Source organism: Camarhynchus parvulus, chromosome 3, assembly GCF_901933205.1.
Source record: "Camarhynchus parvulus chromosome 3, STF_HiC, whole genome shotgun sequence".
Lineage (NCBI taxonomy): Eukaryota > Metazoa > Chordata > Aves > Passeriformes > Thraupidae > Camarhynchus > Camarhynchus parvulus.
The window spans coordinates 20,241,457-20,257,249 of NC_044573.1; the positions used below are offsets into that span (position 1 = coordinate 20,241,457).

At 37.5% G+C, this 15,793-nt stretch overlaps 1 protein-coding gene across 1 annotated transcript in view; it reads left to right on the plus strand.

Annotated features, from left to right (window-relative positions):
- The window catches only part of USH2A (usherin), a 373,050-nt gene that overhangs the window by 147,401 nt on the left and 209,856 nt on the right, over positions 1-15,793 (plus strand). Inside the window, exons 30-31 of the mRNA XM_030944868.1 lie at positions 1,710-1,895; positions 13,556-13,669. Of these exons, the coding sequence (XP_030800728.1) occupies positions 1,710-1,895; positions 13,556-13,669 (300 nt within the window). The remainder of the gene's footprint in view (positions 1-1,709; positions 1,896-13,555; positions 13,670-15,793) is intronic.

Genomic DNA, 15,793 nt, shown 5'->3' on the forward strand with positions numbered 1-15,793 from the left:
ATAGATTATGTGTGAAAATGTGGCAATATTTACTAGAACAGAAGCACATGGCTTGTGGAGAAGGTTTCAGGGTAGGAAGATGATGCATTAAAGATCAAATTTTTCATATATCTTATGAAAAGAATTTAAAAAACTTTTCTGGTCAGTGCTTTTGCAAACTTTTATCAAGCCAGTAAGATTTTGAAGATTTACAGTTCTGTGTATTTTACTTGACTAACTTTCCCTCTTCTTGAAATTGAAGCCCAATTGCATTCCATCAGTGCAAAGCATTCTTTTGATATGTCATCCAATGTATCACCTTAAAAAATTATGTGATATCTGCATAAATATTGGACTTACAGATACATTCTAATGCAACCTATACTTTGTGTACCACCCAGAAGGGACAAAACATGTGCATATTTTCATGTCAACCATCTGACAACTGTAAGGTTTGCCACAAATATATGTTTGCAAGCTGACCACAGCACTGAGCAGTCTGTGTTCCCTGGGGTTGGACAATAATTGCGCTATTTAATTATTTTTGAGTTGGTTTTGTTATATCCCTTATGAGAAGACCATCTGCTGTACAGTACCTTACCTCGCCCTGTGATACACTTTCATAACTAATGAAATCAATATATTGCTGTAGTAATAGGCACTTTCTCAGAGTATCACATTCTTTACAGAAGAATCAGAACTTCTGGGTATTTTTGTGCATTTGATGCTGGTACCCTTATAAAAAACAAGGCTGCATTCATATTTAATGAAACTAAACAGTAAAATTACCAAAAAATAGGCCATTTGATGGTGAGAAAAGCAAGTGATCATCAGCAGGATGAGGGAGTCCACATGCATCTATAGCAAACTCATCATCCATCATCCTGCCATAGTGTTCCTTGGGTCTTTCCTCTGTATCCCTTGTGCAGTCATCTGTGATGAAGCTGTTACTGACCAGACCTTTACTTGGCGTAGTAATATCCAAGAAATAGTTAAAGGTTATAGGAAATGGAATTATTTCTTTTTATGAGCAATTCTATGCATATATGATCTTGGTTTTCCAGTTCTTTAAAACATTTAAATTTTCCTTTTTCTTTTTTTTTTAATTTGTTTTTTCTTTTGTAATATGGAATGATCAGAAGCAAAGAATTTTTCAAAAAGGCCTTAAAAATCTCTGCTTTGCCCCAAAAAAGGTGGATGGTATTGTGGAAATAAAATATGTGTGTGGAAAGTAAATGAAAGTGCTTTAATTTTTTGAAGGGCTTCTGTAAAATAGAATGGAAGTTTTTAGAAACGTTTCATAGTTGTAGCATTCTGTGGCTTAGATACCTAACTGATAAATATCAAACTCTTCTTTTTTGCACTACTGCCTTGTTTCATTCAGTTGTATTATTATAATGCCTGTGCTTGTTAGCTACATACAATCCACCTCCTCTCTTTGTGAGTGATGCTTAAATATGTTTGATACATGAAATGTTTTTGGAAAATTGCAACAAGACAAGAAGGAATGTTATGTAGATGGAGTTTTGATGGTTTTGAAATATAGCTTAAACTGAATAGCTCAAGATGTGCAGTCATATTAAATCAATGCTGAAAAGTTACAACTCTAATAAATTGTATTTATGCTAATGGTTGAGTCTGATTTACTGCAGCCATTAAAAGTGAAGAATAGGGGCAATAGTCTCCTTAGAACTGCCATTTTCTCTATTTTCTATTTTATCCTTCTACAGTTCCACAAAATGTGCCAACTCCCTCAAGAGCTCACAGTATAAATGGTTACAGCATTGAGGTCACCTGGGACAAACCAGCTGGGGTCATAGGTGTAATTGAGAAGTACATTTTGAAAGCATATGAAGCGGATGGTCCCACTGTACCCATCGCCAGTGCTGAGCTTGCTGACGCTGGTATGCTCACAGGTAAATGTTGTTAAGTACCATTTTTTAGGCATATCTAATAACACAGGATGCTTATCCCTCCTTTTGTTGATCTATAAAATACTGCTTGTCTGTGTTTGTGTATACACAGCATAGATAACATTTGGAAATGTAATTATTTGTGTCACCATCCCTGTAGTGATTTACTGATTTCAAAGAACAATAGAAATTAAGATACAGCACAAATACTAAAAAGCAATTCCCAAGCTATTTATGATCTGGGGGGAAAATGCTTTTTTTGTTTGCTTATATTTGCTTAATATATGTGATTTTTTTTAACCCCTTTCCTATTGTTCCATCCAGTTTACCTAAATTATTCTGTGAGTCCCATATGATACTGTTTGACCTGATGTATGAAAGCACTTGATATAGCTGCCTAAATTTGATCATATAAACCTAACTGATTTCAGTGGGAACTAGCATACATTTGTGTTAATCAGATGCTGTGGTTGATGCCACTGGGATGTGGAGGCAGGTTATTACAGAATTAAGAAATTTGTGGCTTTGTGTTTATGGGGTGAAAATGTTATAGAGAAAATTTTGGGACATTTCTTCCTGCCAGGATAGCATGGATCTGGCTTTCTGTTCTCTGTGAACAAACTGCCTTTTCTGGCTGCTACAAAGTTCCCTGGGAAGAAAGCACATTACAGACAAGAATCTGGACTATGTTATGTGATGACTCAATGGGGCAATAGTGCAGACCAATAGATTCATTTTTATGATCTCTAACATCAATTCTGTAATTCATAACAATTCAAAAAGTGGTAATGACGCAATGCTCTAAGTTAGTGCTTTGGTTTGGCTCAGGTTTGGGCAGTACAACAGTCTTGGAAAGTGTGTTAACCTTCAGGCAGTGTGTTATTTCCTGAAGTCTGGGAAATAGTTTTTACATAAGTATATATGGTTTGTGTTGTTTCTCTGCCATAACCTATTTATACATATTCAAGGGAAAAATTGCACGTATTTTATTTTATTCAGTTTGAAATATCTTAACTGTTTGTGAGTAGTGAGGTTACCAGAACTGCATGGACTTTCTATCCTTACTGTGATTTCTTTAATGACCTTGTTGATTTCAACATTCCTTATCTATGCTATGAGACAATATAGATTAATACTGGTAGAAATTAAAGACCAAGACATATGGATTAGGTAACTTGCTCACAGCTGATGGTCAGAACCAAAATGTTGTTTAACTTGTTTGGCATTGTGCCAACATTGTCAGGGTTATGAAAATGTCTGCACCAGGCTGGACAGGTAAGAGGTTATCTGCCTGCAGCTTACAAGAGGTAGAAGAAGCAACATACCTTTACATCAAATGAAGACAGTAAATGGATCCTGATTCTTTAGCCTATTACAGCAGATAGAATCATAGAATCATCAAGGTTGAAAGAGAACTGTAATATCATCAAGGCCTATCATGAACCCAACACCACCACAGTAACCACTAAACCACATCACCTATCACCAGATCCAGACATCTCTTGAACATCTGCAGGGATGGTGATTCCACCTCCCTGGGCAGCCCTTTCCAATGCCTGTCCACCCAAACAATGAAACTTGTTTCTAATATCTAATCTGAATCTCCTTTTTCTCAGTTTGAGGCCATTTCCTCTTGTCCTCTCACTGTAGGCACAGGAGACCATTCCCCCACCTCACTACAACCTCCTGTCAGGGAGTTGTACAGAGCTGTCAAATAATGCAAAATAAAACTATGGAATCATAGAATACCATGTTGAAAGGGAGCTCAAGGTTCATCTGATCCAATCTTTCTTGGCAAAAGCACAGTCTAGACAAGATGGCCCAGCAGCTTTTCCATCTGAATCTTAAAGTGTCCAGAGCTGGGGAATCCACCACTTCCTGGGAACGTTATTCCTGTGGCTGATTGTGCTCATTGTGAAATTTTTTTGTCTTGTGTCCAATTGTAGTCTCCCCAGCAGTAACTTGTGCCCATTACCCCTGGTCTTTTCCATGTGACTCCTTGTAAAAAGGGAGACTCTATCTTCCTTGTAGCCACCCTTTTAATACTGGAACATGGTGATATGATCTCTACTGATCCTTCTTTTCTCAAGGCTGAACAAACCAAATTTTCTCAGTATTTCCTTATTTGACAGGCTACCCAATCCTTTGATCATCTTTGTCACCCTTCTCTGGACTCTCTCCAGCACATTCACATCTTTTTCACACAGTAGGGATCAAAACTGAATGCGGTGTTCTGAGTGTGACCTAACAAGAGCTAAATAGAGGGGAATAATGACTTCTTTATCTCTGCTGGAGATGTCCTTGTTGATGCAATTCAGCATCCTGTTGGCTTTGTTTGCCACAGCAGCACACTGGCCACTCATATGACCCAAAGAAGATAAGAATGTCTGTATTCAAATATTGATTTATGTGTTAGAATATGACCCTTAGATGAGCTCAGTTGGTTGGAGCATGGCGCTATTACACCAATGCTGTGGGATCAATCTCTGTTCAGGTCATTCACCTAAGAGTTGGACTCCGTGAGTCATGTGGGTCTCTTCCAACTCAGAATATTCTGTGATTCTCTAGATGCTCAGGAAGAAAGTGTAAGAAATGTGCTAAACATAGAATAAGTCTTCCTGTTAGTACAAATTCAGCTGGTTGGTTTTGGAGTTCTTCAGCTGAAAACTGCATCTGGACCATCCTGCTTAATGGTCTGTGGTAGAATTGTCTTTATTTTTCAATATATTTATTCTTTCTGTTTCTGTAACTGCTGTGAGAGTAATTGTTCCAGTTCAGTTTTGTGTGTGTAAGATGTGCTTCCTCTTGTTATTTATAACTCCTGCCCAATAGTTTAGTTATGTATTTTCCAGCTTTAACACTGTATGAAATATATAATTCATGTCCTCATGGTGAGGTCAGAGCTGAGACAGGTGTAAATTAAATCACCAATCCAAAGTCATTTTACTTCAGTCTGTTGATTTCAGTGAAGACTACGCAGGTGAGCAAGTCAGTGGATATTGAGAACTAGTTACCTGCAAGTATGAGACTCCCAGGAGACGCTGTATCTTTCCCTGATGAATTATCTTTCCTGGTTAATCAAAAGTTAACATAAACATAGAACCCCACAGAAGGTGCTGTCTTTTCAGTTTGCTCTGAATGAAAATTTTTGCTTGTTCTTTCCCTAATTTCAGGGACATTTCTTTAGAAATTCTTTTGTTGCATTCCATGAGAAAATGCTGCAGTAACCCAAACAGCCAGGCTTGCTAATGCAACAGCAGAAAGGCACCACAGCTCTCTGTGGGATCATTGATGAAGAATCTATGGTATTTTTCTATGCCCTCCTTGAAATTTTCATTCCCTGTCAAGCCTAGCCACTGCTTATCTGCTGCTGGAAATGTATCTGAGGGCACTGAGAACCCTCTTTCTTATTTTTTTCCTTGTAGCTTTTTAGGCCCATCTGTTGTGTTTTGGTTTATACTTACACTGTAAATTCTTTTGAACATTTACAGTAGGGTCCTGAGTCATAACTGGAGCCCAGTAGCAAAAAGTTAAGAGCATTACCCATATCTCAGAAGGCTGTACTGTGTGTGTCACATTCAGAAGAACCTCTTGTACCCTTGTCCAGAAGAAGAAAAGCTGAGCTAAATATTAAAAATAAAATAGGTCTTTAAATGACCATAATCCCACAGTCTCAGAGGCCTATTTCTGACTCCTCAGAAAGCAAAATCCTTCAAAATCTGACCCTTGTAATCTTCCAAAATGTCAAACTGTTTTTTCATTTTCATCCAAGAAAGGAATATTCATCAGATTTAAATCCTTTAAATGAGGTTCTGACTGTTGAACCAGGAGTTTATTGGATAAGGTGATATATTTCAACGTAGTGTTCAGTATTTGTATTCTAGGATGAGAGTATAAAGTTAGAGTGTAAGTTCTTGAAAAGTACCATGCTTGCTCATCTTACCTTCAGAGAAGCATGTAATAACATTGATGCAAAATAATAAAGGAAGTACAGAGTCACCACATGTAAGAGTTTTTTTCCTAAAGGCTGGATTGCTTTTTTCTGCATTCCAGTGCATCCCACATACTGACGCCAAAATTTGGAATATAAGTTAGAATCAGTATTAAACAAATGGAAGAAGCTTTAGAGCACACTGCTTCCGTGTGGTCTGTGATCAGCTTTTGCTTCTACTTTCCTTTGGAATCCATATTATCACAGGGTCATGTGGGTTGGAAGGATTATCTAGGTCATTGCCCCAGCTCAAGCAAGCTTGACTGGAGCAGGTTTCCCAGAACCACATCCAGTTGAGTTTTAAATATCTCTGTACATGGAGATACTTCTCTAGGAGAAGTCTGTTCCAGGTTTGGTCACCCTCGCAGTAAAAAGTGATTTCCTGTGTCCAGTTGGAATTTAATTTTCTCCCCAGGGAAGTGGTCACAACACCAAACCTGCCAGAGTTGAACAAGTGTTTGGGCTCTCAGACACATGGTGTTATTCTTTGGGTTGTCCTGTGCAGAGGCAGGATTTGGACTCTGTGATCACGGATTCATTTAGGTTGGAAAAGACCTCTAAGATCATTGTAACCCATCATCTTTGTGGGTCCCTTCCAACTCAGGATATTCTCTGATACTGTGATTCATGTACTTCAATTTGTGCCCGTTGACTCTTGTCCTGTTGCTGGCACTACTTAGAATAGTCTGGCTGCTGCTTTGTTCCCTCCCATAAAGTATTTATACATTTTGATAGATCACTCTGAGCCTTGTCTTTTCTGAGATGATCAGCTCTCTCACTCTCTCTCAGAAGAGATGTGCTCCAGTCTTTTTACCATCTTAGTGGCCCTTTTTGTATCATCCAGACTTGCTGAGGGTGCAAACTTACCCCATCATCCAAGTCATTGATAGAGGTGTTGAACACTATCCCAGAACCCTGGGATACAGTCCAGCTGTCTTGCCTCTGTGTTTTGTGCCACTGATCACAATCCTCTGATACTTCTCTTGTCAAGCATGTGCAAAATCCCCATTTTATAATTCAGATTTCTCTCACTGTAGAATTCAGGGGATTGACCAGCCTCTAAACTGTGGGCTCTAATGATACCTACAAATAATAAATAAATAAAATGTGCTGCAAAAGAATTCACACACAATTGGTATTTATTCCTCTTAAAGATTTGTCTTTCAAGTTTGTATGATTTTGCAGTTCATCCCACCTCTGTCATTGCTGCAATAGCCAAGGGCTCTTGTTGTGGCTGCGCACGTGGTAATGAGAAAATTGTGGCTGACAGCTGCCATTCCCTCCTTCCCGTGACACGTGTTTGTAATTACTTTTCACCTTTTAGTCTTTTATGCTCAGCAGATGAATATCTCAGGAAAAGTTAATTTAATGATTTAATATGGTTAATCAAAGTCTCTGAGCTGTGCTGTGGTTTTGAAAGCTCTCTAGCTGGAGAGTCTCTCAGAAGAGGAGGCAGGGCCACCTGCCAGTGACAGATCAGCCAGGGCTGGACAGTGGGGCCATAGCACTGGGGGAGCTTGCTGCCAGCCTGGCAAATGCCCATGCTCTGGCAAATGATGTCAGCTGAGATTGTCCCTCTCAGGGAAAGCTGTGCCAGTCCCCTGCCTAAGCAGCCTGTGGCTTTGGGACTGGCCTCTGCACCCTGACTGGTCCCTCTGATGGGATTCGGGGATCTCTGTCTGAGATGGATATTAGAAAATGTTGTTTCTCTCAGGCTTATTTCGTCTGTGTGGGATGAAATGAGCAGTTTACCACCAATGGAGAGTTTGCTGTGTGAAGCTGTTGGTGATTTGCTTGGGCAATACTGTTATGCACTTGAAATGATTTGAAAGCTCTTGGTTTGCACAATTATTTTACGCTCAAAGCATTCCTATACTGCAGTTAATGAGATTTTTAAAGTTTATAGAAAGGGATTATTGTAGACCAACTAAGATAAATGTATGTAGGGCCAGAGCACTAGAAGGACTCCCAAATCCCTGCTCCAAGCTGAGACAAATTTCTAAAGTTGTAAAACTTCATATGTAGATCAGAATGTTTGGCTGGAGCAGCTACTGCAACAAGGGGTAGCTGATAGATCTGTCTGTGCCCATTAGGTTTCTGTGAGTTGTTAAGTGGTGCTTGAGCTCCTAGTGACTCTAAGTCAGAGTGGCAGAATGTAGGTTCCCTTCTCTTTTCATTTAGCCGGCTTTAGTAGACTAGTGTAGTCTTTTCAATATATGAATTTTAAAACAAATTATATTAATATTCTACAGTATTAAGATTCAAACTTGATTGAGTTTAGACCTAAATGAATCTTGTTTACAGTCCAATGCTATTATATAAATTTATTCTTACAAAATGTAAATTGTGTGATTAAATAAATCAGCATTTTATCAAAATTACATCAACTCTTAGATACATACCCATATTTTTAGTAATAAAAAGAAGTTATTTTATTAATGTTTTTCAGGCTAGAAAGGATTGTTATGTTTTTATAGACAGATTAAAAAATCTGCAAAAAAGTAAACAGTATTTCTTTGTTTCTCTACAAACTTTTAAAGATGATCATGCTGCAGAAAATAAGCAATGATTAAGTTATTTGGAGTGATTGAGGGTTAAACAGTGATAGATATTACAAAGCCAGTACTCTCTGTGGTTAATTAACTCTTGGTGCAAAATTCCACTGTTCAGTTAAGGTTTTCTGCAAACTGAAACAGCTGGAGAGTTCCCTATGCTAGGGGGAATGTAACAGGCTTCCTTGAACCACTGCAAACTGAGTTGCATCTTCAAAGACAGTGGAGCTTGTACATGATTTGTTATGAAGTATTTCTGTTGGGAAAAAAAGGGTCTTTCAAGCCACCTAAATGCAATAATTAAAGTGAAACTTTTGTTTGTTCTTATAAGCCAAAGAGTTGGAATAGGTGCCCTCCTGTTGAGTAATTCTTCATTTTATGACTCATACTGTCCTTAGTTAGAAGATGCTTTAAAAATGCAGATGTATGTGACAGATTGATGTGCACAGGCTTTCAGTTCAGAATTGCATACGTGGAAGACACATGTACTTAAACAGTTTTTGCTACAATCTGTCAAAAACAAAGTCAGTTGAGGACTTCCTTTTCTGATCGGTGGACTGTGATTAAGTGTACTGTGGCAATGATGCATCTCGACACACAAGTGACTGTTGGACAGATGCTGTTTGACCTGGGGCATTCAAGTTAGCTAAATAATCTGGGTTTGGGGAGGAGAGATTTGGTAATTTTTGTTTTTAAAGCTTAGACAAGAATTAAGGTAAATCTAAAGGTCACGTGTTGTTTCAGTTGCAGTAGGTGTATTTCAAAATAGGTCCTCATGAAATAGAGTGTTAGGGAGGAAACAATGAAAAAATCTGGCAAAGAAAAGTCCCTTTGGCAAAGTAATACACTCAGTTTTTATGAACAGAATATTAGCCCTCATACTGTAGTAGTAAACATTTTTTTTTTTATGAGAAGTACTAGTTTTCCACTCAAAATGTGCCACAATGCTGTGGAATATGGCTGTATTATCTAAATGTATGAGAACTCCCTTTGAGAGGTAGTGAACAAAAGAAATATCTGCCTTATGGAGAAGTAAAGGGGAAAAAGCTGCATATGTAATATTCTCATATATTATATGCATTAGAACATTGAATGGAGTGGACCTAAATATGCAACTACTTTTGACTAGCCCATACACCCATTTTACCATAAATTCATTGTTGACCCCTTTGCTATTCCCCTTATCCATGTTGTTATCCCTTCACTGCTAGAATGAACATAGCATTTTCTCTCTTGCACAACTCTAAACTTTGACTTTTGGTATTGCAAATAATTAAAGACCATTTAAATAAAAGTATAGACAATTAAATACTAGTTTTGCATATAAAGTGGGCTTAATGTTCTAGGTGTGATTCCAGATCACTCTTTTAGACTGTTAACTTTACATTCATATTTAACAAATGACATTATTCAGTTTCATGGGGTCACTGTGTCAAAATGTCTGTGTTAGAACTTTAATTTATTTCCAAAGGTTCTTTGGGCAGATAGGAGTGGTGTGTTAAAATGATTTAGCATCTCCAGTTCCCCATGTGGATTTTAAGGCTTCGAATGTAGTCTATGATGTAAATTTTGAGTTTAGGTGGATTCAGCTGCTCTGTAGTGGCAGAATAAATGCATGGGATCCATATTCCAAATGTGTGAGGCCGACCCTCTTCTTAAATATTGATGATGTCTCTAATCCTATCTCCTGATCAAAGTGACAATTTATCCACCTCTCTCCTGTTAGCATTAATAGAATGCATGCAGGTGTGGCCAAATTTTGCTTTGTTAGCACCCCATCTTGGAAAGCCTGATGGACTCTTACCAGATCAGCAATTATTTGGTATGGACAAGAGATGCCAGTCTGAATGTGATAATTGAGGAGTTAGGGAAAGTTTTTTTAAAGCTGTCAGCCAACTTCATTGGATCATAGGCTATTTTTTACTTCAAAATTTATTTTGCTGTTCTTTAAATTAATTCACGTGTATCAGTGATGATCTTTGCTGTGGGACTGCTGACTTTGTGTTTCAGCATAGTCAGGTGCTGAGTGTAAATTTCACTGACTGACTGAAAGTGCAGGGGAAATGAGTGGGTAATGAGTGCAGAGCAGCCAGTTCTTTAATTGAATTAAAAGCTGGGTGACACCATGCAGACACCTGTCCAATTACAGACAGGCCAAGGTGTTTACCATTGCTGTACAAGCGATTTGAAGATGACAGAAATCTTTCCGCCCACAGATTAACATAATGAAGGAGAACAGATTACAGTGGATGCTGGCCAAACAGATAGGATGGCAGCTGAGAAAAAGTAGTTTGCTGAAGTATGTAAATAAAATCTGTGCACTTTCTATTGCCTACCTATGCACATCTGTTTCTTTGTTGGAAAAAAATAGTGCAAGAGTTCACGTGAAGGAAAAACATTAATACGGAAATGAAAAAAATATTTTTTAAGTTGGTGCCTTTCCTGAATAAATTTTTTAAACAAAAACCTCCTGTAGCACAAGGGTTTATTTTTTTTCATGCAAATTCTCTCAGCCTTTCACAAACCTACCTGTGCAATGGGAAGTCTCTTGTGCTACAGGTGTTTCGTATAAAACCTCCCTACTTTGTCAAAAGTAAACCAAACAGTTCAATCCAAACCTTCTACACATCCTGGCATCTTTTTGCATGTCTGATATTCTGCAGCTCTCAGTGCTTGAAGCCATTGGTAACCCTACAGGATGTCTTCCGTGAGGAAATGCAAGGAGCGTTAATTCACTGCTTCATAAGAAACAAATGCTACAAGTGCTAAATGTACAAATCAAACTAAATTGGTTCCTAAAGCACCGCAGAGTGAATGGCGTGTATACGATGCCACGCTCCTCTTGGCCAGGAACTTGCAAATGTCACAGTTAGAGGATTTGGTTCCTGCTTGTATTTATTTGTGGAGGTAATTCCCAAAGCACATTTTATAGTTTCCTGGGTTTAACCCTCTATGATCTGGAAATAAGTGGAAATACTGTTTTGTGTAAAAAAAGATGGTGTTTTGACAAATAGAATTTATGTGATGCACAATTTCATGTAGCCTCCAATGCTTTACAGGCATAGTAATGCCTAAAGGAGGGCATACAAGAAAGCTGAAAAGGAGCTTCTTGCAAGGGAATGTAGTGAAAGGACAAGGGGTAATATCTTTAATCGGAAAGTGTTAAGGTTTAGATTAGATATTGGGAAGAAGTTTTTTACTGTGGGCGTGGTGGGGCAGTGGCACAGGTTGCCCAGAGAAGTTGTGGATGTTCCATCCCTGGAAGTGTTCAAGGTCAGGCTGAATGGGACTCTGAGCTACCTGATCTAGAGGGAAGTGTCCCTGCCCATGGCAGGGGGCTGGAATCAAATGATCTTTATGGTCCTTTTCAACTCAGACCATTCTATGAAAACATTATTTCCTATTTTCTATCTTTTTGATGGTTCTTAAAAATGTTCTCTGTCCATCACAGGAAGATTACAGGGACATTTCTGTGGTGGTGAACGACACAGAATTTTTCTCTCCTGTCACACTTAGATTGGATGTCAGTACAGCTTTCCACTGTTCACTGGGGGTTTGCAAAATCAAAACTATGATCAGAGCAAGCAGATGCTGGTCAACTGGTTTTATTTTAACAATACTCTGATGTAAAAGTGATTACTTCTGAATATCTCTTCATTTGTATGAGTAGAAATGCACCCCAGAGAAATTCAAATAGAAAGATCATTGCTATTCCAACCTTTGAAATTTTTGATTGATTGCAAGAAAAAGCATAAATGTTACTGATTCAGTGAAAGCCAATCTTATATTTTTCATGTGAACACACCTTTTATTAAACGCAATATAAACTTGTACAGACTGATGGTTCTACTCAGAAAATAATAATTTGTGTTGTAGCTCTTAACTTCCAACATAAAATTCTCCATGGCTTTTTTGTGATTATAAAGGCCTTATAAGGGGAAAAAATATTTTTTTAATGAAACGCAGTTATGTTGCATTCTGTTAGTGTAGTAACCCAGTGAAGAGCAATAATTAGTCCTTATTTGTTTACCTGTTTGTGTACATGTAATACTGAGGGGATTTTCAGACTTCTTCTACTGTAGGACAATTGGCCAGAAATTGCAGTTCTTTGACGTGCTGTTGTTTTCTGAGCTGATTTGCATAATCCCAGTGTTTGGCAGTTTTGAAATAACACAGTTTGCTATAAATTTTATTTTTTTTAATGAAACACCACATCAATTTTGCTAGAGCTGTGACAGTCGAGGTGAGAACATGGTTTGAAATAAAACTTGGCATGAGTTGGCCTTCCTTTAATTACTTCTGTATTTAGATTTTATATTACTTTGTTGTTGGACTTTGAAGTGGGAACTGCTGATGTTTCTTAAAATGACTCTAAACTAAAATTTTTCCCTTGTAATCCTTCTGTATTTGATAGTTCAAAATGTTGCAAAACTTCGTGAAGTAGTAAGCTGTGATTATTATTTGTTATTACATTGAGCTGATTGATATGTGAGAATTTAGTAACTTCTCTTCATTAACATAAGCAGGACCTGAAATAGAATAAGGCTCCAGATCTTTTATTCTTGTAAACCCTTGGGTGCTGTGTCACCTGAATTATGTTACTGCTGTTAGCATAGCAAATGTATGGTCTGTATGCTGCTACTGAATGGAAGACAAGTAAGATGTTTCATAAAAAAGATATTTCAATTTATGGATGAATAGGGTCATCATTGGAGAGGACTCATTAAAAAAAACCTTGTTCTGGGAGACAATGAAAATTCCTTGGAAAAATAAGATTAATAACTGAAAAGATTTTGAGACATGGATTAAGGAAAAAACTCCTTCACTGTCACATTAAAATATACACCTCTGTTTTGAAGTAGTATCTGTTTCAGTGAGCATGACTAAAGAAACACAGGTGCATATTTAATACTGAAAATATAATAAAATGTAATTTGCTCTTAAATTATTTTGCAAAATTTAAGTCATGGATAGTAGCAATGAAACCTTAAATAATTTTTCTTTTCCACCTGTAACAGTGGGAGCCCATAATACAAAAGTTTGTTTTCCCTCTGCATGTGTGTGCATGCAGTCAGTCTATACACTGTACATGCATAACACCTTGTTTTCTTGTATTGCAGGTGTATTGAGTGGCTTGCATCCCTTCACAAACTATGCTGTAACCCTAACTGCTTGCACTTTGGCTGGCTGTACTGAGAGCTTGCATGCATTGAACATCTCCACTCCACAAGAAGGTAAAGTAATTTCAAAGGTCTTGACTTCCACATTTCAGTCATGAATAATAAAACAGGAGAAGAGCTAAACGCTGCAAAGCCATTTGCTGGAAAACCCCAACCTAATTTGATGACAAAGTGCATTGCCAGACCATAATTGCTCCATTTTTTGGGGGGTGCGAAAATGAATCAAACTCCATACCCTTTAATGACATGCATCTTTAATAGCTGTAATGCAGATTAATGGGCTTTTTAATTGCTGTTACATTGTTCATGCAAGAGCCTTGTCATTAATATGAAGCATCTGAAAGATTAATGAAAGCTTCCTCATTTTACTATGGCTCAGAAGTAAATCTAGAGACAGTCTGACTAAAAAGAATTGATTGTATGGCACAGTATGAAATTGAGAATCAAATGGTTGATTTCCATGGTTTCTTTTAACCACTAAACACCAGCAATAGGCAACAATTATTTCAGTGTGATGAAACTGCCAAATGCCAATTGAGTTCTTTATTAATTGCTGTTCAGATTTTCCCTTTTTTTTCCTAAACACTTCTACATGTTGTTGTGCTCAAACTTAAAGTTTGTGAGTGTAAATTAAGGCATCCTATGCTTACATTAAGAGCTAGGGCACAAAGAAAGACAAAATGCATTCAGTTCTGACTTTAGAGTCTAGGCTGATATGTATTGCACATCAATTACTAGAACAAATGCCCCAAAAATATCAGTGACATATCTAACTTCATTCTCAATTAAACGTAAAGTTCACATCTCCTGGTTCTGTCATCCTAAAGCCATATTAATCCAGTTAAAATAATCAGTTACTCCAAATCTACACTAGTAGAATAATGAAGACTTTGACATGTATTTATTGGACAGTAGTTAATCTTCCATGATGCAAAGTAGTTTTCAAAATTCCCTCCCTCTCACAGTTCTTTGTTTTATCTTCTCATGTAAACTAGGTTGTAATACAGTACCAATAAAGAAAGTAAAATTTTGGCATGAAGTCATGTGAATTATAGCCATAATAATTAAAAGGATGCTGAAGTGTTTAACTGCTACCAAGGCAGGTTGTTATGCAAGGTTTTGTTGTGATGAGGAGAGTGCTGAAGATTGCAGTCTAACATTGCTAGAACAGAGTTTTGGTGTGACCATGTCAGTAACTGCCAGCAGCACCAATCAAACCAAAATCCAGTTATTGCCTCTTGGATGCTCAAGATAAACTGAGATTGTCTGGTGGCATTGTCCATGAAAGGGTGCAGCCTCTGACAGCCAAATACTTAATGGACCCTGTGATATAAACATGAAACACGTTATTTCAGTATTTGTGTATTTCTTTCTGCTGTGACATAGCAATTAAAAATAAATTGTTTATATCCTTTTCCTTAGCTTAGTGAATAAAGCAAAAATCCTTACCTGTCATAATGGAATGGTTTAGGCAAGAGTAGATTATTTTTCCCCCCCAGAGACTGAATAAAGCCATGGGGAACATGTGTTTTATCCCTCAGAAGAATTGAACAAAAAGTCAATGTGTGGAATTTCTATTTTTGGACTCTCTTGTTGCATGCTCTTAGTAACAATAAATTGGTGATACAAAAGACAGACACCATATCACACCCTCCAGCTATCCCTGTTTCCCTATTGAAACATTCATTACTTTATATTGTTTTCACATTGCCAGGCACTGCTAGTTATTGTTTTAAATTGCTAGCACAGAGCTTGTAAATTACAAGATATTTCTCCCAGACTAAGGCCTCGGCTCTGCTCCCCTTGCGATATTCACTGGGATTCCTTGGGCTTCTAATGTGTAACTCACTGGAACAGTGAAAGAACTTGACTCCTAAATTATTATCCATTGCCAATTCCAGTATATTATATACATAAAATCTACATTAAACAAACATTACTAAGTGTATTGAATTATAAAAAGTTTGAAAGAAGGGGTAGTGCCTAAGAACACATCACCTGCATTGGTGGTTAGAATGATCACTTCACAGTTAGGAATAAAAACCATGAAAGAAGAGAAAATAATTTGTATTAAAAAAAGGACTGCACTAAATCCTGTACCTCTCACCTTGTTCAGTGTTACCAAGTTGGAAAGATAAACTTGTAGAAGCATAATTATTCTCCTTAAAGCAAAGAGTA